Genomic DNA, 23,311 nt, shown 5'->3' on the forward strand with positions numbered 1-23,311 from the left:
AAAGCAACCAGTTTCAAGAGACAAAGTACAGCATGTTGTCTATAATACATACAAATGTTAGGAGAAGGAAATCTATGGAGATAAAAAGTACACCAGTGTACTTCAGATAAATAACCATATAATAATTTCTTAGGAATAAAAAGCACTAACTTAAGGGGCTGGGGCTATGGTATAGTAGGTTAAGCCTCTGCCTACTGTGCCATCATACCACATGGGTGCCAGTTTGAGTTTGGCTGATCCATTTTTTTTTTTCAAAGATTTTTTTTGACAGCAGACTTAGACAGTGAGAGAGAGACAGAGAGAAATGTAGAGACAGAGAGAATGTAGTAATTATTCAGGAATGAGGGAGAACATTCAGTGAGGTATTCTCCCTACTGCTTTCTCTGTTGAAATCACAGAAATGACAACTGTAATTCAATCTTTTTTAAAAGTTACCTATGAGTTTTAAGTTGGGATGGAAATTATTTCTAACTGTATGAACTTTCACATTACACTGTACTAAAAGAAATCCTTCCAGTTTTCTTTTCAATATGACAGTTAAGTAAATAGGAAGTCTTCACTTCTGACCTTTCATAGCTATTCAAAAGAAGCAATTCTGTTTGCCACTATTCCATTTACCAAAGATAAAAATGAAACAAGTTTAAACACTAATTCATCTCTTTTCCAAGATTTGAATGATTTAAGAAAATTATTATTACAAAAACAAGAGAGAGAGAGGGAGACAGAGAGTAATATTTAGCTCCTAAGCCACAGAAATTAACAGTTTCTTTCCTTCTGGTAACGATGATTTCAATTTCAAAAACAAAATAAAAAGGAGGATTTTTCAGGTTCAAGGGAAACATTATATAAATCTAACCATCCACAACTATTATCATTATATTAAAGTTTAACTTCTTGGCTGGCGCCGCGGCTCACTAGGCTAATCCTCCGCCTGTGGCGCCAGCACTCCGGGTTCTAGTTCCGGTTGGGGTGCTGGTTCTGTCCTGGTTACCCCTCTTCCAGTCCAGCTCTCTCCTGTGACCTGGGAAAGCAGTGTAGGATGGCCCAAATGCTTGGACCCTGCACCTGCATGGGAGACCAGGAGGAAGCACCTGGCTCCTGGCTTTGGATCAGTGCAGCGTGCCGGCTGTAGCGTCCATTTGGGGGGTGAACCAATGGAAAAGGAAGACTTTTCTCTCTGTCTCTCTCTCTCTCACTGTCTATCTCTGCCTATCAAAAAAAAAATACTTTAACTTCTTCGGAAGTTTAAGATTTAACTTTTAATAATATAACAAAATAAACATTAATGTGCAGACTGCATTTTTGTTTGCCAATTTCATTTCCTTTGGGTAAATTCCAAGGAGTGGGATGGCTGGGTTGAATGGTAGGGTTATATTCAGGTTTCTGAGGAATCTCCAGACTGACTTCCATAGTGGCTTAACCAGTTTGCATTCCCACCAACAGTGGGTTAGTGTCCCTTTTTCCCCACATCCTCTCCAGCATCTATTCTTGGTAGATTTCTGAATGTGATCCATTCTAATTGGGGTGATGTGGAACCTCATTGTGGTTTTGATTTGCATTTCCCTGATAGCTAGTGATCTTGAACATTTTTTCATGTGTCTGTTGGCCATTTGGATTTCCTCTTTTGAAAAATGTCTATTGAGGTCCTTGGCCCATCTCTTAAGTGGGTTGTTTGTTTTGATCTTGTGGAGTTTCTTGATTTCTTTGTAGATTCTGGTTATTAACCCTTTATCAGTTGCATAGTTTGCAAATATATTTTCCCATTCTGTCGGTTGTCTCTTCACTTTCCTGACTGTTTCTTTTGCAGTACAGAAACTTCTCAATTTGATGCAATCCCAAATGTTAATTTTGGCTTTGACTGCCTGTGCTTCTGGGGTGTTTTCCAAGAAGTCATTGCCGGTACCTATGTCTTGCAGGGTTTTTCCAATGCTCTCTAATAATTTGATGGTGTCAGGTCATAGATTTAAGTCTTTAATCCATGTTGAGTGGATTAAACCCAGCCATCCCACTCCTTGGAATTTACCCAAAGGAAATTAAATTGGCAAACAAAAAAGTGGTCTGCACATTAATGTTTATTGCAGCTCAATTCACAATAGCTAAGACCTGGAACCAACCCAAATGCCCATCAACAGTAGACTGGATAAAGAAATTATGGGACATGTACTCTATTGAATACTATACAGCAGTCAAAAACAATGAAACCCAGTCATTTGCAACAAGATGGAGGAATTTGGAAAACATCATGCTGAGTGAATTAAGCCAGTCCCAAAGGGACAAATATCATATGTTCTCCCTGATTGGTGACAACTAACTGAGCACCAAAGGGGAAACTTGTTGAAGTGAAATGGACACTGTGAGAAACAGTGACTTGATCAGCTCTTGTCCTGACGGTTGATGTGCAATGTAATACTTTATCCATTTTAGTATTTTTTTTTGTTCTAGTACCATTGGTTGAACTCTGTAATTAACACACAATTATTCTTAGGTGTTTAAATTTTAACTTAAAAGTGATCCCTTTTAGGAATTTGGAAAACATTATGTTGAGTGAAATAAGCCAATCCCAAAGGGACAAATACCACTTGTTCTCCTTGATAGGTGACAACTAACTGAGCACCAAAAAGGAAACCTGTTAAAGTGAAATGAACACTATGAGAAATGGTGACTTGATCAGCCCTCACCCTGACTGTTGATGAACAACATAATATGTTATCCCTCTTAGTATTGTTTTTGTTTGTTCTACTTAATACTTTTGGTTGAATACTGTAATCAATACACAATTCTTCTTAAGTGCTGAAACTTAACAGAAAAGTGATTGCTGTTAAATATAAGAGTGGGAATAAGAGAGGGAAGAGATGTGCAACTCGGGACATGCTCAAGCTGACTTGCCCCAAACGGTGGAGTTAGAAACATACCAGGGGATTCAAATTCAATCCCATCGAGGTGGCATGTACCAATGCCATCTCACTAGTCCCAGTGATCAATTTCTGTTCACAATTGATCATAATGATAGGACTAAGAACCAAAGGGATCACATAAACAAGACTAGTGTCTGCAAATACTAGCTGATAGAATCAAAAAGGGAGAGAATGGTCCAACATGGGAAGTGAGATACACAGCAGACCCATAGAATGGCAAATGTCCTAACAGCACTCTGGCCTCAGAATCAGCCCTTAAGGCATGCGGATCCAGCTGAAATGCCCATGAGAGTATTTCAGGCATGGAAAGCCAAGACACTCTGGAAAAAAAAATGACCTAAACGAATGATCTCCGCGAGTGAGATCCCAGTGTAAAGAACAGGTCATCAAAGAAGGAGGTACCTTTCTCTGAAGGGAGGAGAGAACTTCCACTTTGACCATGGCCTTGTCTAGATATAATCAGTCAGCGAACTCAGGGGGCTTCCATAGCCTTGGAAACTCATGACAAGAGCCTAGGGTGATTACTGATGCCATAAACAAGAGTGTCAATTTTAAAAGTCAATAGGAGTCACTGTGCACTTACTCCTCATGTAGGATCTTTGTCCCTAGTGTGCTGTACATTGAGATTTAATGCTATAACTAGTACTCAAACAGTATTTTTCACTTTATGTTTCTGTGTTGAAATCTTTACTTATGTATGCTAAACTGATCTTCTGTATATAAAGAGAATTGAAAATGAATCTTGATGTGAATGGAAGGGGAGAGGGAGTGGATAAGGGGAGGGTTGCGGGTTGGAGGGACGTTATGGGGGGGAAGCCATTGTAATCCATAAGCTGTACTTTGGAAGTTTATATTCATTAAATAAAAGTTAAAAAAATAATATAACAAAATAAATTGCCTTTTATTGACATGCTCTCCAAGAGATATAATGAAACAAAATGTCATATTCTAAAATTTTCTAGACTTCAGTTACATTCATCTCAGGAATGACAAACAGGTCTCATGCTGGAAGGCAACTCTGAATGACTTAAAAGGACCCTGCTGGGGATACTACATCAGGAAATGTCCCTAGGGCATACAAGTTGATCAGTAAAGTGATAGACTTATTAGGGGAAAAAAAGTAGTGATATGTAGCCAAATGGTTCCCAAATTGGCTTTGTATCTATAGCTAGGGACAAGAAAAACTATCATGTTTATTCACCCATAAATATATTTAAGGATATGTACTAAAATTGGTTCCTGTCAAAATAATTTAAATAAAATTCAAATAATTGCTGACGCATAACATAAGAAACAAATAACATACTGAGGGAAAAGGTAGACTTTTTCAACCAGGAGGAATATATAGGAATTGGTAGCAGGGCTGGAGGGAACATGAGCCACAAAAGGAAGAAACTCAATGATTCAAAATATTATTGCTTAGCTGATTCTAAACATTTTATATAAGTAGAATCATACAACATGTTTTTTTGTGTGTGTGAACAGCTTCTTTCATTTAGCATAATGCTTTCAAAACACATCCATGGGGGTCAGTGCTGTGGTGCAGGGGGCTAAGCCTCTGCCTACGGTGCTGATATTCCATTAGGGGTACAGGCTTTTGTCCCAGCTGCTTCTCTTCTGATTTAGCTCTTTGCTAATGGCCTGGGAAAGCAGTAGAATACACCCTAATCCAATTGCTTGGGCCCTTGCACCTGCATGGAAGACCCAGAAGAAGCTCCTGGCTCCTGGCTTTGTACTGGCCCAGCTCCTGCAATAGTGGCCATTTAAACTAGTGGATGGAAGACCTTTCTCTCTGTTTCTCCCTCTCTCTGTAACTCTGCCTCTCAAATAAATAAATAAAATCATTAAAAAATTCATGTTGTAGCATGTATAACTTCTTCATTCCTTTTTATGGCCACATAATGTTTCATCGAACAGATATATTTGTGATTTTCCATTCATCAGTTGATGGATTTTTATGTTATTTTTAATTTTTAACATGTTTTGTTGGATATGTTAAGTAATATGATTCTCATTTTGTGTTAGAATTTCAAAGCACATGACAATTGATACCCCTATAACATCTATGAAATTGCATAACAACCATATTTTATTTATTTATTTAAAAGATTTATTTTATTTTTTGAAAGAGTTTCAGAGAGTGATAGAGCCAGAGGTAGGTCTTCCATTTTCTGGTTCACTCCCCAGATGACTGCAATGGCCAGAGCAGAGCTGATCTGAGGCCAGGAGCCAGGAGCTTCTTCCAGGTCTCCCATGCAGATGCAGGGGCCCATGGACTTGGCCACCTCTTCTGCTTTCCCAGGCTATAGCAGAGTGCTGGATTGGAAGTGGAGCAGCCGAGCCTCAAACCAGCACCCATATGGGATGCCAGCACTGCAGGCCAGGGCTTTAACCTGCTGTTCCACAGTACCAGCCCCACTACCATATTTTTAAAGCTGTTGAAGATGGAGAAAAACCTATTTTGATACTCAGCAATAAATCCTTACAAATCAGCAGTTACTGAGACTAAATTTACTGGCTTAAGTTGCCTCTAAAAAACAGAAAAATTATGATTTCTTAAGTACTTAATCTGTTACTGAAGAGATTTCGTGTTTAGAATCTGTTCCAGTATAGAAAAAGTATAAAATAACTTGTGAAAAAGAATCATTAAAAGTATCAAGAATAGATGTATTATCCATATTATAAAAGGAAGCCCCACCTATCTCAGATCCAGAAAAATGGGTATTACCACTAGAAGAAGTTATATTCCTCTGGGATCCCATTTCCTCTCAACATATTGCCCAACTACCCAGAACCTACCCAGAAAACAATGGCTGATTCTATCAGTTCCTAGGAAAAGTCTTGACATACCCCTAACACTCTGGCTTGTTTCCCATTTCTACCTCCAAGTAGATTTTTGTTCACCAACTACAGTGAAAAACTATGGGAAGGAATATTTGTGTAGAAGTTTTTCTGTGGACATGTTTTCATTCATCTTGGTTAGCATTGCTTAAGAATGGAATTTATTGGGTCATATGTTAACTCATTTTGGAAAACTGCTTTCCAACTTGGCTGTGCCATTTTACATTCCCACTAGCAATATATGAGGGCTCCAACTACTGCACACCATTGTTAATGCTTGCTTTGTCTTTTATTAATTGTTCAAAGATTGTTGATCATTTGTATATAAGCTTTTGAAAACTTCAAAACATTTTAGATTTAAGTACAGTGATTTGGTGCTTTTATTGCTGTGATTTTTTGAAGAATATACTCCTTTTATAGGCCACTTATGAGGTGTATAATGTATAATTAATCTCTTCAGTTCTATGGGTTGTCATTTCATTTTCTTAATGGAGTTCTTTGAAGCATAGGTTTTAATTGCGATGAAGTCCATTTTGCTATTTTTTCTTTTGTCATTTGTGCTTTTGGTGTCAAAGCTAAACACACACACACAGAGATTTATTCTTATGTTTTCTGCTAAAAAAGTTCTTTAGTACTAACCTTTAAATTTAGGAATTGGATCCACTTTGAGATATTGTTTGAGGTAGGAGCCAAATTTCATCTTTTTGCATGTGGATACAATGTTATTTTCCCATTGAATTATCTTGCAGGACAGCCAGCATTCAATTAACCATAAATGTAACAGTTTGTTTCTGCAATCCCATTCATTCATCTGTCTGTCCTTATGCTAGACCAGAATCTGATTACCACAGCTTTGTGATAAGCTTTGAAATTGGGACCACATTGTTAAGAACTACTTAAATTTGAATGAAATACAGTTTATTTTTAAATATTTATTTTCAATCCTGCAACAATGATGAATTGCTAGATCTAATCTTGTGTGTGTGTGTGTGTGTGTGTGTGTATTCTTTAGCTTCCTATACAAAAACTAGTTTTCCATCTTCTTTTTCTCCCAATCTGAATGCATTTTTCTTGTTAAAATTCCCTGGCTAGAAGTTCTAGTACAATGTAAAATACTAGTATTTGAGAGTAGATATCCTCATGTTTTTCCTGATCTTCCTGAAAAGCAGTCTTTCTCCACAAAAGATGATATTAGCTGTGTGGTTTTCATAAAGGCTTTTAATCAGGTTGAGCACTTTTCTGGGTACTTCTAGTTAGTTGAGTGATTTTATCATGAAAGGATGCTGAATTTTATCATTTATTCTACATCTATAATAATCAGGTAACTTTGTCCTTGATTCAGCTAATTTGATACATTATATTAATGGATTTTCAGATGTCAAACCAAACTTATTCCTGACATGAATCCTATTTTGTCATAATATGTTTAAATTATTATTTTAATATTGCTGATTTGGTTTGATGGTATTTTATTGAAGACTTTCTCATCTATATTTAATAAAGACTACCGGTTAGGAGTATATTTTGATGTTTTTGCCTAGCTTTGGTAAAAGGGCAACACTGCCTTATAGAGTAAGTGGGGAGTGTTCCCTCCTCAGGCATTCTTGGAAGTGTTTGTGATGTTTTGATGTTACTGTTCTTTAAACATTTGCTACAATTTCTCAGTGAATCTTTCTTGGCCTGGGCTGGTAGGAAGTTTGCTAACTCAATTTCTTTACTTGTTACACAATCTATTCAGATTTTTATTTCTTCTTCATTAAGTTTTGGAATTTGCATGATTTTAATTATTTAAATTGACTGAGACTTACTTAATAACCAATTTTATAACAGGACTATTTTAGAGAATATTCCATGAACCTTTCAGAAGTCTGTATTCTGCTGGTGTTTGAAGGATTTTTTTTTATTTTTTTAACTTTTATTTAATGAATATAAATTTCCAAAGTACAGCTTATGGATTACAATGGCTCCCCCCCATAATTTCCCTCCCACCCGCAACCCTCCCATCTCCCACTCCCTCTCCCCTTCCATTCACATCAAGATTCATTTTCAATTCTCTTATTCCTATATTTCTTTTTTTTGGTTCTCATTTTGGATTTATTGAACTTGAGGTACCATTTGGAAATCTACAAAGAAGAATTCAACAGAAAGTTGAAAGTATCCAGAGCTTGGAAAGATGCCCAAGCTAGAAAGAAACAGGAATGTAAAACAACATATGGCCAAATCAGTCATGGTGAATTAGGGGGTGGAATGAATGAGAAACTACATATAGCATTAGGATGGGTCATACAATGAAGGTCATTGAGGAGTCCATGAAAGAAGCATAACACCAGTTAGTTCTTGGTAGAAACTAATGAAGAAGAATTGCCAAGAGAAAATCATGGACAGTAGTTGCAAAAATGGCAAAAAGATTTTAAAATGGGACAAACATGTAGCATAGTAGATAAGATGCTAGTTAAGCTGCCCTAGTTCCACATCAGAGAGGTTTTGTTTGATTCACTATTCCGGCTCCTCATTACACCTTCCTTATCATGTAGACCATTGTAGTCTAGCAGAGTGTACCCCTAATTTGGGTGACTTGGGCCAGTATCCATCAAATTCTAGCTGCTCTGGGCATTTGGGGAGTGAAAGAGTAGATGAGAACTCTGTATATGCCTGTCTCTCTCACTTGGTCAATCTGTCTCTCTAGCTCTCAAATATGTAAAAAATTAAAAATACATTCAAGTACAAAGGGTAGAAAGTAGTCTTTAAATCTGACTAGAAATTAGTTATTGGTAAATTTCTTAAATGCTAAAGTGAGTCTATATTGAGTTGGTTAAAGAAAAAAAAGAAATGCAAATATTCTCTTGAAAATATAGCTTGGACAGTTGGCAGTATAACTTGCACATATGGAAATATATGGAGATTTATTTAAGGATCTGCAGTACAGCCTCCATGCATTCTCAGTTCTATCCATCAAACAAGCATTTCTCTAAATAATTATTGGCAATAATCTGGTGTGAGTTTTCAAACCACAGTATAATTATCAAAACTAAATAGAAGTAAAGTTAGTGAAAATACAAAATGTTCTTTCTATATTTGAATGTATTCATTCATAGCACATTTATTTCAAATATGAACTTACTAAACCACACATTAATAAAAAAGTTAGAATTGTCCATGAGTTCTGCTGTATCCTATCTGCTTTCCAGGAAGATGGGCTGTCTGCAAAGAAAATATAGGGATCATCCTCCTTGTTTAGTTATGGATGGCTGCAGTGCAGGAAATGTAATCTTATGCTCCCTTGATTCACCAGCTCAGGTTCATGAGAAGAACTTTCTAGGCTGCCAAAAGATATTGCAAACTTTTAACAATAAAACAAAAAGAAAATACCAAAATGTGCAATACAGAAATGTCAGATAAATTTCAAAGGATTTCCAACTAGATTCACAGGTGACTTCTCATTAGAATCTCTATGGTCTATGAGAGAATGGAGAGACATAGTGTGAGTCTTAAGAGAAAAAAAATCCGTCCACTGAGAATACTATACCCTGCAAAGTACTCATTTATGTTGAATGTGAAGTAAAGACCTATCATACAAAAAGAAACTGAATTTGTCAACACTCACCCAGCCTTACAAAAGCTGTCAGGTGTTATGAGTTGTGATTTACAGCAAAAAGCTTTTCTGTAGTCATAACATTCATGAGGTTATTCTCCTGTGTGAATTCTCTGATGGATTTTGAGTTGTGATTTATAGTTGAAGGCTTTTCCACAGTCATTACATTCATAAGGCTTCTCCCCTGTGTGAATTCTCTGATGCATTATGAGATGTGACTTCTTCCCAAATGTTTTCCCACAATCATTACATTCATAAGGTTTCTCCTCTGTGTGAATTCTCTGATGGATTATAAGTTGTGACTTATAGCTGAAGGGATTTCCACAGTCATTACATTTATAAGGCCTGTCCCCTGTATGAATTCTTCGATGGGTTATGAGTTGTGACTTAGAGCCAAATGCTTTTCCACAGTCATTACATTCATAAGGTTTCTCACCTGTATGAATTCTCTGATGCATTATGAGATGTGACTTCTGGCCAAAGGCTTTCCCACAATTTTGGCATTCATAAGGTCTCTCCCCTGTGTGAATTCTCTGATGGATTAAAAGTTGTGACCTATAGCGAAAGGCTTTTCCACAGTCATTACATTCATAAGGTCTCTCCTCTGTGTGAATTCTCTGGTGAATTTTGAGTTGTGACTTATAGCTGAAGGCTTTTCCACAGTCATTACATTGATAAGGTTTCTCCCCTGTGTGAATTCTCTGATGTCTTCTGAGGTCTGACATTTGGACAAAGGCTTTTCTACAGTCTTTACATTCATAAGGTCTCTCCCCTGTCTGAATTTTCTGATGGATTATGAGTTGTGACTTATAGCTGAAGGCTTTGCCACAGTTATTACATTCATAAGGTTTCTTTCCTGTGTGAATTCTCTGTTGCATCATGAAATGTGACTTCTTGCCAGAGGCTTTTCCATAGTCTTTACATTCATTAGGTTTGTCCTCTGTGTGAATTTCCTGATGTCTAATGACATCTAACTTCTGGTAGGTGGCTTTTCCACATTCATTACACGCATGGGAGTTTTCCTATGTGGAAGTACTGTGAATGATGGTATGGCAGGACTTAAACCTGAAGGATTTTCCACGAGGCTTACATGCATAGGGTTTTTTCTGTATATGTTGTCTCTGATTTATTGCAAGATTTGATTTGTAAATAAGAGGTTCCACATATCCCATATCTTCATAGAGTTCCTCTCCTGTGTTGATTTGTTGATGCTTACTGAGGTTAGTATTTTTATGAAGAGTCTTTTCTATTTGAGTTCTCTTTCCAACAGTGACAGTTGACTTATTACAGGAATCTCCCATATGGACCGTGCCAAATCTAAAGAATATCTTCTTCTTTTTGAAGTCTTTCCCTTGTGCACTATGTTCAAATGAAGGCTTCACAGTCTGAATCTTGTGATGCTCACTAAGAGGCTCACAGCACTGGGCAGAGTTCTCAGGTACCTTAGCGGCATCAAATTTCTCTCCAGCTTACAGCTCATCATGCCCACAGTGGGGAAACACATGGTGACACACGTTGCATTCCTCAGGTTTCATTGATGAATAATTTCTTTTTTTGTTAATCAGCTTTGAAACATGACTTGAACTTAAATTAAGTCTTTTTATTGACATAACTCTTTTGGGAGTTGATGTCTTGTTATTTGTAATAACATTCTGCTTAAAAATGTTTTCTTCAATTTCCTGGTTGGTTCTAATAATGTCATCACTTTTCATGGCAACTGGAAGGTTCTGATTTAGGAATTCTCTCACCATCCATGGCTCTGCTCCTTGCTCCAACTTAAAGATCAAGTCGGGTTTGGTAATGCAGTGTCCCAAGAAGAGCAGGCTGCTGTAGGTCTCCAGCATCTCATCCCTGTACAGGATTTTCTGAGCTTTGTTCATGTTCTGCCATTCCTCCCAGGTAAAGTAAACAGCCAGGTCTTCAAATGCTATCATCACCGTGGAATGTCCAGGGAGCACGTCCTCTTTCTTCCAGGCACATGAGGAGCAAAGCAGAGTGTGGGGCAGAGAAAGTCCCCAGCACGTGGGACCCACAGGCAGCAAATGAAGAGGTGCAGCAGCAGTGGGTGGGAGGCTCTGGGTGTGTCTCTTATTCCTATATTTCAAAAGTGCTTCACATTATTCATATTTAATGTATTATTTCATGTTTATTTACATTGTATTGGTCCTCTTTGCAATAATAGGCTAAAAGATTCACATCAGATACTGTGCATTCATAATTTCATACTACATTCAAATATTTCCATTAATGGGTTAAAAGGGTTTTTTTTAGATTTACCCATTTGAAAGGCAGAAAGAAAGAATGAGAGAAAAAGAAAGAGCATGCTCCCCTCCCCTTGTTCACTCCTCAAATGTCTGCAGTGGCTGGGAGGTCAAAACCTGGAGCCAAGAACTCAATCCAGATCTCTCCGTGGGTGGCAGGAATTCATCCTCCAGAATCTGCATTAGCAGGAGGCTGAAATGAAGAGCTAGAGCTGGGAATTAAAGTGAGTTACTCCTATATGGGATACAGGTAAGTTTTTTTAAGATTTGTTTATTTATTTGAAAGGCAGAGTTATAGAAGGAGAGAGAATGGCCAGAGCTGGGCTGATCTGAATCCAGAACCAGGAACTTTTTCTGGGTCTCCCATGTGGGTGGGTGACCCATGGACTTGGGCTATCCTCCACTGCTTTCCTGGGCACATTATCATGTAGCTGGATGGAAGTGGAGCAGCTAGGACTCAAAATAATGCCCATATAGGAGGCTGGTGCTGCAGGTGGTGGCTTTACCTACTACACTGCAGCAGTGACCCTGGATACAGGCATTTTAACCAGCATCTTAACTGCCAAGGCAAATGCTCACTCTAGGAAGTTAGTTTTTGAAAGCTTTATGTATTGCAAATACCCTTAGCAAATTATTATATAGGTTGCATTTTCTTCCATCTAAGATAAAGCAATACAGGCTATTGTTATCAAAAAATTATTATTCAGTTTACTTGAATGGATTAGATTCAGGAAATAAGAAAGTTCAAGGTGCTATGATAAGTGCAAAAATTTGGAGCATTTCCATAGTCACAGTAGGTATGGGAGAAAGCGTGTGGATGGTGGCAGGCTGTCAGCAAAATCTTTCTAGTAGAGGTGATATGAATGTTACTTTGCAGTAGGACTAAAAGTCAATTAAGTAAGACCTGGGGTGTAAAAGTGGGAATCAGGAGAATTAGGTTTTCCTGGAAGAGCAAATGGCATGAAAAAATAAAACAGCATGGTCTGCTTTGAGCACTAAGTGTTGTGTTGTATTGATGCAATAGAAAATAGTGCAACTGCAATGTGCTTTAAGCTGCCTCTTACATATCACTCTTTTTTTTGACAGGCAGATTTAGACAGTGAGAGAGACAGAGACAGAGAGAAAGGTCTTCCTTTTTCCATTGGTTCACCCCCCAAGTGGCCACTACGGCTGGTGCGTTGTGGCAAACACACTGTGCTGATCTGAAGCCAGGAGCTAGGTGTTTCCTCCTGGTCTCCCATGCGGTTGCAGGGCCTAAGGACCTGGGCCATCCCCCACTGCACTTCCAGGCCACAGCAGAGAGCTGGACTGGAAGAGAAGCAACTGGGATAGAATCTGGCACCCCAACCAGAACTAGAACCTGGGGTGCCAGCACTGCAGGTGGAGGATTAGCCTAGTGAGCCATGGCACTGCACATATCACTATTAAAACTACTAGCAGGGTTGGTATTATGGCACAGCAGTGTAAGCCTTTGCCTGCAGTGCCAGCATCCCATGTGAGTGCTGGTCCCTGTCCTGGCTGTTCCTCTTCACATGCAGTTCTCTGCCTTGGCCTGGGAAAGCAGGAGAAGATGGCCCAAGTGCATGGGCCCCTTCACCCACGTTGGAGACCTGGAAGAACATCCTGGCTCCTGGCTTTGAACTGCCTCAGCTCTAGACATTGCAGCCATTTAGGGGGTGAACCAGTGGTTGGAAGACCATTCTCTCTATCTCTGTCTCTCTCTCTGTAACTCTACTTCTCAAATAAATAAATAAATTTTTGAAAATAAATAAATAAAATCATTAAAAAATACCAGCATGGCTGATATCATATATAAGGTAATGAGTAGCAAAAGATAAAAGTCAACATATTGTTTTACATTTCATGGAATAATTTCAGTTACCCTTCGATTCTGAAAAGCAATGTAAATTGAAAACTTGAACATTCTATTAACAGCCATAGCCCTAACAAGCATTTTACTACTGAGAATTAATGCAATTTACTTTGTAGTTTTATATGCTTAAGTTGAAATGTTCATTTGCAATCACTGAAAAGTTTAGAGCACTGACAAACCTATACCATTCTGCACTGTTTTCTTAGAATGACTGCATATGCTTCTACAAGTTTGTGTCATACAATAATGCTTTTTTTAATGCCACTTAATGAAAAGTGAATATAAGAAAACTCTTAGCTTACTTCTAATTTCACTTTTTATAAAACCACCAGAATATATGTAAAATTCCTATTACATGTTTATAAAGAGTATTCATAGATTGTTACCTCAGTTCCTTATTTTTTCTTCTATAGTTTTACCTACTTCTCTGTGGAAGACAGACTTTCAATTATCTATCACAATGTTTTTATTTATGTGTCCTGTATTCCACAATATTTCAAAAATTCTCTTTCTCACCCACCTTAAGAATAAGATAGTTCATATGAAGAGAAGTAGCTCATGTTGGTAATCCCTTTATGCAGACTTAATTATTTTTGCTCATTCAAATAATCTTGGGCAAAGGTTTATGAACTAGAGTCACACTGAGAAAAGGTCCTCTCAGGCCTGTGAATATCCACTGCCATGGCTGTACTGGCTCTCCCTATCTGTTGGTTTCAATCCAATACATTCAATATGGCACTGATTCAGAGAGTAGGAGAGAATACTGTGTATTAGGATAGTAGCTCCATCATTGGCCACTTGTATAATTTGAATACAGTATATCATGACTACTGGGGACTAAGAAAATACAATCAAATAAGAATACATAAATACAATTAGTTTTATTGAGATGTTAAATCCATTATTTTACTACTCTCCCTGCTTTTCACTTCAATGTTCCATTTCTAAAGTGCCAAAGTATAAACACTATATTTCTTAATTTTTAGAATTATCTAGAACAAATGGTTGCTTTTTTAACTTTTATTTAATAAATATAAATTTCCAAAGTGCAGCTTACGGATTACAATGGCTTCCCCCCATAACTTCTCTCCCATCCGCAACCCTTTCATCTCCTGCTCCCTCTCTCATTCCATTTACATCAAGATTCATTTTCATTTCTCTTTATATACAGAAGACCAATTTAGCATATATTAAGTAAAGCTTTCAAAAGTTTGCACCCACATGGAAACACAAAGTGTAAAACACTGTTTGAGTATTAGTTATAGCATTCACTCAAATTGTACAACACATTAAGGACAGAGATCCTACATGAAGAGTAAGTGCACAGTGACTCCTTTTGTTGACTTAACAATTTGACACTCTTGTTTATGGTGTCAGTAATCACCCTAGGCTCTTGTCATGAGCTGCCAAGGCTATGGAAGCCTTTTGAGTTTGCTGACTCTGATCTTATTTAGACAAAGCCATAGTCAAAGTGGAAGTTCTCTCCTCCCTTCAGAGAAACGTTCCTCCTCCTTTGCTAACCTGTTCTTTCCACTGGGATCTCACTTGCACAGATCTTTCATTTAGGTTTGGTTTTTTTTTTTTTTTTTGCCAGAGTGACTTGGCTCTCCATACCTAAAATACTCTCATGGGCTCTTCAGCCAGAACCAAATGCCTTAAGGGCTGATTCTGAGGCCAGAGTGCTGTTTAGGACATCGGTCACTCTATGAGTCTGCTGTGTATCTCGCTTCCCATGTTGGATCATTCTAACCCTTTTTGATTCTATCAGCTAGTATTAGCAGACACTAGTCTTGTTTGTGTGATCCCTTTGACTCTTAGTCCTATCATTATGATCAATTGTGAACAGAAATTGATCACTTGGATTAGTGAGATGGCATTGGTATATGCCACCTTGATGGGATTGAATTGGAATCCCCTGGCACATTTCTAACTCTACCATTTGGGGCAAGTCAGCTTAAGCATGTCCCAAATTGTACATCTCCTCCCTCTCTTTTTCCCACTCTATATTTAACAGAGATCACTTTTCAGTTAAATTTCAACAGCTAAGAATAATTGTGTGTTAATTACAGAGATCAACCAATAGATTTAAAGGGATAAATTATAAGTTGTTCCTCGACAGTCAGGACAAGGGCTGATCAAGTCACTGTTTCTCAAAGTGTCCATTTCACTTCAACAGGCTTCCTTTTAGGTGCTCAGTTAGTTGTCACCAATAAGGGAGAACATATGATATTTCTCCCTTTGAGACTGGCTTATTGCACTCAGCATGATGTTTTCCAGATTCCTCCATTTTGTTGCAAATAACCAGATTTCATTGTTTTTACTGCTGTATAGTATTCTATAGAGTGCATGTCCCATAATTTCGATTTTTTAATTAAGCATTTATTTATTTATTTATTTATTAACTTTTATTTAATGAATATAAATTTCCAAAGTACAGCTTATGGATTACAATGGCTTCCCCCCCCCCAGTGACTTCACTCCCACCCGCAACCCTCCCCTTTCCTGCTCTCTCTCCCCTTCCATTCATATCAAGATTCATTTTCAATTCTCTTTACATACAGAAGATCAGTTTAGTACACATTAAGTAGAGATTTAAGCAGTTTGCACCCACATAGAAACACAAAGTGAAATATATTGTTTGAGTACTCCTTATAGCATTAAATCTCAATGCACAGCACATTAATGACAGAGATCCTACATGAGGAGTAAGTGCACAGTGACTCCTGTTGTTGACTTTACCAATTGACACTCCTGTCTATGGCATCAGTAATCTCCCTATGCACCAGTCATGAGTTTCCAAGGCTATGGAAGCCTTTTGAGTTCACCGACTCTTATTTAGACAAGGTCATAGTCAAAGTGGAAGTTCTCTCCTCCCTTCAGAGAAAGGTACCTCCTTCTTTGAAGACATGTTTTTCCCACTGAGATCTCACTCACAGAGATCTTTCATTTATGTCTTTTTTTTTTTTTTTGCCAGAGTGTCTTGGCTTTCCATGCCTGAAATACTCTCATGGGCTTTTTAGCCAGATCTGAATGCCTTAAGGGCTGATTCTGAGACCAGTGTGCTGTTAGGACATCCAACATTCTATGAGTCTGCTGTGTATCTCGCTTCCCATGTTGGATCATTCTCTCCCTTTTTTTATTCTATCGGATAGTATTAGAAGACACTAGTCTTGTTTGTGTGATCCCTTTGACTCTTAGTCCTTTCATTATGATCAATTGTGAACAGAAATTGATCACTTGGACTAGAGAGATGGCATTGGTACATACCACCTTGATGGGATTGATTTGAAATCCCCTGGTATGTTTCTAACTCTACCGTTTGGGGCAAGTCAGCTTGAGCATGTCCCAAATTGTACATCTCTTCCCTCTCTTATTCCCACTCTTATATTTAACAGGATCACTTTTCAGTTAAATTTCAACACCTAAGTATAACTGTGTATTAATCACAGAATTAAACCAATAGTATTAAGTAGAACAAAGAAAAAATACTAAGAGGGATAACATATTAAGTTGTTCATCAACAGTCAGGGCTATGGCTGATCACGTCACCATTGCTCATAGTGTCCATTTCACTTCAACAGGTTTCCTTTTTGGTGCTCAGTCAGTTGTCACCGATCAGGGAGAACATATTGTCGCTCGCTCCACAGGCTCTCAGAGGAGCAACAACGGATTTGCTGTTGTTTCTTTCCCCGGTCCTCCCCGGATTAGCTGCCGCCCCCCTGCCAACGCGGAGGGGTGGCACCCCCGCTGCTTCCCCCGCTTCCCCGGAGGAGCAGCACACCACCGGCCAGCTCCCTCAGGGGTTCCTCAGGTGTTCCCCCCACATGTTGTCTCTCCTCCTTTATAGTCCTTTCTGCCAAACTGTGCTCTGCTGGCATTCATGCAGTCCACGTGCTGAGCACGCTGTTCTCCTTCAATCAGAGGTTGGATCGGGAATCAGCTAATTGGTAAGGCAGCTTGTAGGATTTGTTTACTCTCTCTCAGCACCATATGGTGGGAGATCAGGCGCATTGAGTTAGTCTTAGCAGTTCCAGTAGTTTAGTCTAGTCTTGGTAATCTCAGTATTTGTCCTCAGTATTATTTGTCCACAGTTTTAGTACTTATTTGTCTCTCGGGTGACGGGCCCTGCCATGTTATGGGAGACGGGGCCTGCTCCCCACTGGGCCCTGCTCCCCACACATATAATATTTGTCCCTTTGGGACTGGCTTATTTCACTCAGCATGATGTGTTCCAGATTCCTCCATTTTGTTGCAAATGACTGGATTTCATTGTTTTTTTACTGCGGTATAGTATTCTAAAGAGTACATATCCCATAATTTCTTTATCCAGTCTACTGTTGATGGGCATTTAGGTTGGTTCCAGGTCTTGGCTATTGTGAATTTTGCTGCAGTAAACATTAGGGTGCAGACCACATTTTTGTTTGCCAATTTTATTTCCTTTGGGTAAATTCCAAGGAGTGGGATGGCTGGGTAGAACGGTAGGGTTATCTTCAGGTTTCTGAGGAATCTCCAGACTGACTTCCATAGTGGCTTAACCAGTTTGCATTCCCACCAACAGTGGGTTAGTGTCCCTTTTTCCCCACATCCTCGCCAGCATCTGTAGTTGGTAGATTTCTGTATGTGAGCCATTCTAACCGGGGTGAGGTGAAACCTCATTGTGGTTTTGGTTTTCATTTCCCTGATAGCTAGTGATCTTGAACATTTTTTCATGTGTCTGTTGGCCATTTGGATTTCCTCTTTTGATAAATGTCTATTGAGGTCCTTGGCCCATCTCCTAAGTGGGTTGTTTGTTTTGTTTTTGTGGAGTTTATTGATCTCTTTGTAGATTCTGGTTATTAACCCTTTATCTGTTGCATAGTTTGCAAATATTTTTTCCGATTCTGTCAGTTGTCTCTTCACTCTCTTGACTGTTTCTTTTGCAGTACAGAAACTTCTCAATCTGATGCAATCCCAATAGTGGATTTTGGCTTTGACTGCCTGTGCCTCCCGAGTCTTTTCCAGAAACTCCAAGCCTGTTCCAATATCTTGAAGGGTTTCTCCAATGTTCTCTAATAACTTGATGGTGTCAGGTCGTAGATTTAGGTCTTTAATCCATGTTGAGTGGATTTTTGTGTAAGGTGTAAGGTAGGGGTCTTGCTTCATGATTCTGCACGTGGAAATCCAGTTTTCCCAGCACCATTTATTGAATAGACTGTCCTTGCTCCAGGAATTGGTTTTAGATCCTTCATCAAATATAAGTTGCTGTAGATGTTTGGGTTGTTTTCTGGTGTTTCAATTCTGTTCCATTGGCCTATCCATCTGTTTCTGTACCAGTACCATGCTGTTTTGATTGCAACTGCCCTGTAGTATGTCCTGAAATCTGGTATTGTGATGCCTCCTGCTTTGTTTTTGTTGTACAAGATTGCTTTAGCTATTCGAGGTCTCCTGTGTCTCCATATGAATTTCAGCATCATTTTTTCTAGATCAGAGAAGAATGTCTTTGGTATCTTGATTGGGATTGCATTGAATCTATAAATTGCTTTTGGGAGAATGGACATTTTGATGATGTTGATTCTTCCAGTCCATGAGCATGGAAGATTTTTCCATTTTTTGATATCCTCTTCTATTTCTTTCTTTAAAGTTTTGTAATTCTCATCCGAGAAATCTTCAACGTCCTTGGTTAAGTTTATTCCAAGGTATTTGATTGTTTTTGTAGCTATTGTGAATGGGATTGATCTTAGCAGTTCTTTCTCAGCCGTGGCATTGCTTGTGTATACAAAGGCTGTTCACTTTTGTGCACTGACTTTATGTCCTGCCACTTTGCCAACCTCCTCTATGAGTTCCAGTAGTCTCTCAGTAGAGTTCTTTGGATCCTCTAAGTAAAGAATCATATCATCTGCAAAGAGGGATAGTTTGACTTCTTCCTTCCCAATTTGTATTCCTTTAATTTCTTTTTCTTGTCTGATGGCTCTGGCTAAAACTTCCAGAACTATGTTAAATAGCAGTGGTGAGAGTGGGCATCCCTGTCTGGTGCCAGATCTCAGTGGAAATGCTTCCAACTTTTCCCCATTCAATAGGATGCTGGCTGTGGGTTTTTCAAAAATTGCTTTGATTATATTGAGGAATGTTCCTTCTATACCCAATTTGCTTAGAGTTTTCATCATAAATGGGTGTTGAATTTTATCAAATGCTTTCTCTGCATCAATTGAGATAATCATATGGTTTTTCTTCTGCAGTCTGTTAATGTGGTGTATCACATTGATTGTTTTGCACACATTGAACCATCCCTGAATACCAGGGATAAATCCCACTTGGTCTGGGTGGATGATTTTTCTTATGTGCTGTTGTATTCTATTGGCCAGAATTTTATTTAGGATTTTTGTGTCTATGTTCATCAGGGATATTGGTCTATAATTTTCTTTCAGTGCTGCATCTTTCTCTGGCTTAGGGATTAAGGTGATGCTGGATTCATAGAAAGAATTTGGGAGGATTCCATCTTTTTTGATTCTTCTGAATAGTTTGAGAAGAAATGGAATTAGTTCTCCTTTAAATGTCTGGTAGAATTCAGCAATGAATCCATCCAGTCCTGGGCTTTTCTTTGTTGGGAGGGCCTTTATTATTGTTTCAATTTCTGTCTCAGTTATGGGTCTATTTAGGTTTTCTATGTCTTCATGATTAAATTTATGTAGACAGCATATGTCCAGGAATCTATCCATTTCTGATAGATTTTCCTGTTTGCTGGCACACAACTCTTTGTATTAATTTCTGATGATTCTTTTTATTTCTGTGGTGTCTGTTGTTACATTTTCTTTTTCATTCTGATTTTATTGATTTGGGTCTTTTCTCTTCTTTTTTTAGTTAGTTGGGCCAATGGGGTGTCGATTTTGTTTATTTTTTTTTTTTTCAAAAAAGCAGCTCTTCACTTGGCTGATTTTTTGTAATTTTTTTTGATTCAATCCTGTTAATTTCTTCTCTGATTTTAATTATTTCTCTTTTCCTACTAGATTTGGGTCTGGTTTTCTGCAGTTTTTTCTAGGTCCTTGAGATGTGCTGAAATCTCATTTATTTGGTACCTTTCAAATTTCTTGATATAAACACTTATTGCTATAAACTTGCCTCTCAATACTGCTTTTGCCATATCCCATAAGTTTTGATATGTTGTGTTGTTATCCTCATTTACCTCCAGAAAGTGTTTGATTTCTCTTTTGACTTCTTGTATGACCCAATGTTCATTCAGAGCATGTTGTTCAGTCTCCATGTGTATGTATACTCTCTAGGGTTTCCTGAGTTGCTAATTTCCAGCTTCATTCTGCTATGGTCTGAGAAGCTGCATGGTATGATTCTAATTCTTTTGAATTTGTTGAGAGTTGCTTTATGGCCTAGTATGTGATCAATCCTAGAGAAGGTTCCATGCACTGCTGAGAAGAATGTAAAGTCTTTAGATGTAGGATTGAAACTTCTGTAGATATCTGTTAGATCCATTTGGGCAATAGTGTCAATTAAATCTGCTGTTTCCTTGTTGATCTTCTGGCTGGATGATCTGTCTGTTTCTGAGAGTGGAGTATTGAAGTCCCCCAGTACTATTGTATTGGAATCTAAGTCTCCCTTTAAGTCCCTTAACATATCTTTTTTTTAACTTTTATTTAATGAATATAAATTTCCAAAGTACGATTTATGGATTACAATGGCTTCCCCCCCATACCGTCCCTCCCACCCACAACCCTTCCCTTTCCCACTCCCTCTCCCCTTCCATTCACATCAAGATTCATTTTCGATTATCTTAATATACAGAAGATCAGCTTAGTATACATTAAGTAAGGATTTCAGCAGTTTGCTCCCACACAGAAACATAAAGTGAAAAATAATAGATGATTTTTTTAAAATGATGATGAAATCAGATCAGACCTATTGTCATGTTTAATCCCAGTGAGAGTCAAGTTGGGAGTTGATAATTTCTTTTTTTTTTTTTTTCAAAATAAATCTTTTTATTAGAAAAAGAGAGAACATGACTTCCGCGGTGTCCCTCTACGCCGTGGCTTCCAGTGTGCGGCGTCCGCCCTGCAGCACAGCCCACCTGGCGGCAGCTGGTGGTCCCATGGTGGGTCTCGCCGTCCCCCCACCGCCACTCCTCACGCAGCCAGCGGGAGCCCAAGCCACAGCTGGACGCGGCCGGCAGGTGCGCGGCACGGCGGCCCCCACCGCATCCCATGGATCCCCGTCTTCTCCGGGCTTTGGCCCTTGGCAGCAGCATCCAGGAGGGTCGGCAGGCTGAGAAGCCCCTCCGCAGCTCCCACGGTGCTCAGAAGCCCCCGCAACCCCCAAAACTCCCGCCCAGCCCGCCTGCAGCCATGAAACCCCGCTCCTGGAAGTGGCCGTGTGCGCTAACTGCCGGCCCGTCCCCCGGCGCATGCGCCCCAGCGCCCAACGGCCACCTGCCCCGCGAGTGTGGCGCCGCGACCCGCGCTCTCTCCTCATGTTCGCCGTCACCACTCCCCTAAGCGTCTCCCCTCGCCCTTTTGCCCGACCTTCCTGCACAGGGACCCCACACCCAGGAAGCGCCACTCACCTGGTTCCTCATTCGTCTCCGCGCGCTCTGAAGAAAGACGCCCGACTCCGATTACAGAGGATCAGTTTAGTATACATTAAGTAAAGATTTCAACAGTTTGCGCCCCCATAGAAACACAAAGTGAAATATATTGTTTGAGTACTCGTTATAGCGTTAAATCTCAATGCACAGCACATTAAGGACAGTGATCCTACATGAGGAGTAAGTGCACAGTGACTCCTGTTGTTGACTTAACAAATTGACACTCTTGTTTATGGCATCAGTAATCTCCGTATGCTCCAGTCATGAGTTTCCAAGGCTATGGAAGCCTTTTGAGTTCTCCGATTCTTATCTTGTTTAGACAAGGTCATAGTCAAAGTGGAGGTTCTCTCCTCCCTTCAGAGAAAGGTACCTCCTTCTTTGAAGACCTGTTCTTTCCACTGGGATCTCACTCACAGAGATCTTTTGCCAGAGTGTCTTGGCTTTCCATGCCTGAAATACTCTCATGGGCTTTTCAGCCAGATCTGAATGCCTTTAGGGCTGATTCTGAGCCCAGAGTGCTATTTAGGATATCTGCCATTCTATGAGTCTGCTGAGTATCTCACTTCCCACCCTTAACATATCTTTTAAATAGACTGGTGCCCTGTATTTAGGTGCATATACATTTATAATAGTTACATCTTCCTGTTGAATTGTTCCCTTAATCATTATATAGTGCCCCTCTTTGTCTCTTAACAGTTTTTGTGTTAAAGTTTATTTTGTCTGATATTAATATGGCTACACCTGCTTTTTTTGGTTTCTGTTGGCATGGAATATCTTTTTCCAACCTTTCACTTTCAGTCTGCATGCATCTTTGTTAGAAAGATGTGTTTCTTGTAGGCAGCAAATAGTTGGGTTTTGTTCCTTAATCCATTCAGCCAGTCTGTACCTTTTAACTTTAGAGTACAATCCATTAACGTTCAATGTGACTATTGATATGTAGTGACTTTGCCCTGCCATTTTCCCAAAGATATTTTCTAGTATATGCTTTGAGCATCCCATGCTCCTTTACTGGTAGGTTTCCTTCCTTTACCTTCTTTCATATTGATGGCCATGTTTCTGTGTTTCTGAGTGTAGCACATCTTTAAGCATCTTTTGCAGGGCTGGACGAGTGGCAGCAAACTCTTCAATTTCTGTTTGCTATGAAAGGTCTTTATTTCACCTTCATTCACAAATGAGAGCTTAGCAGGATATAATATTCTGGGCTGGCAATTTTTTCTCTTAGCACCTGGGCTATGTCTTGCCATTCCCTCCTAGCCTGTAGTG

At 39.1% G+C, this 23,311-nt stretch overlaps 1 protein-coding gene across 1 annotated transcript; it reads right to left on the minus strand.

Moving 5' to 3' along the window:
- Positions 1 to 9,351: 9,351 nt before the first annotated feature.
- Positions 9,352 to 13,548, minus strand: LOC149119790 (uncharacterized). The gene is made up of 2 exons (XM_089323560.1): positions 13,492 to 13,548; positions 9,352 to 10,370 (listed from the first exon to the last, which is right to left on the minus strand). Exons 1-2 carry the CDS (start codon positions 13,546 to 13,548, stop codon positions 9,441 to 9,443), a joined length of 987 nt encoding a protein of 328 aa, XP_089179686.1. The 3' UTR covers positions 9,352 to 9,440.
- Positions 13,549 to 23,311: the final 9,763 nt, after the last annotated feature.

This window comes from Oryctolagus cuniculus, chromosome 21, assembly GCF_051225735.1.
Source record: "Oryctolagus cuniculus isolate XC-2025 breed Fujian yellow rabbit chromosome 21, ASM5122573v1, whole genome shotgun sequence".
NCBI classification, from domain to species: Eukaryota; Metazoa; Chordata; class Mammalia; order Lagomorpha; family Leporidae; genus Oryctolagus; species Oryctolagus cuniculus.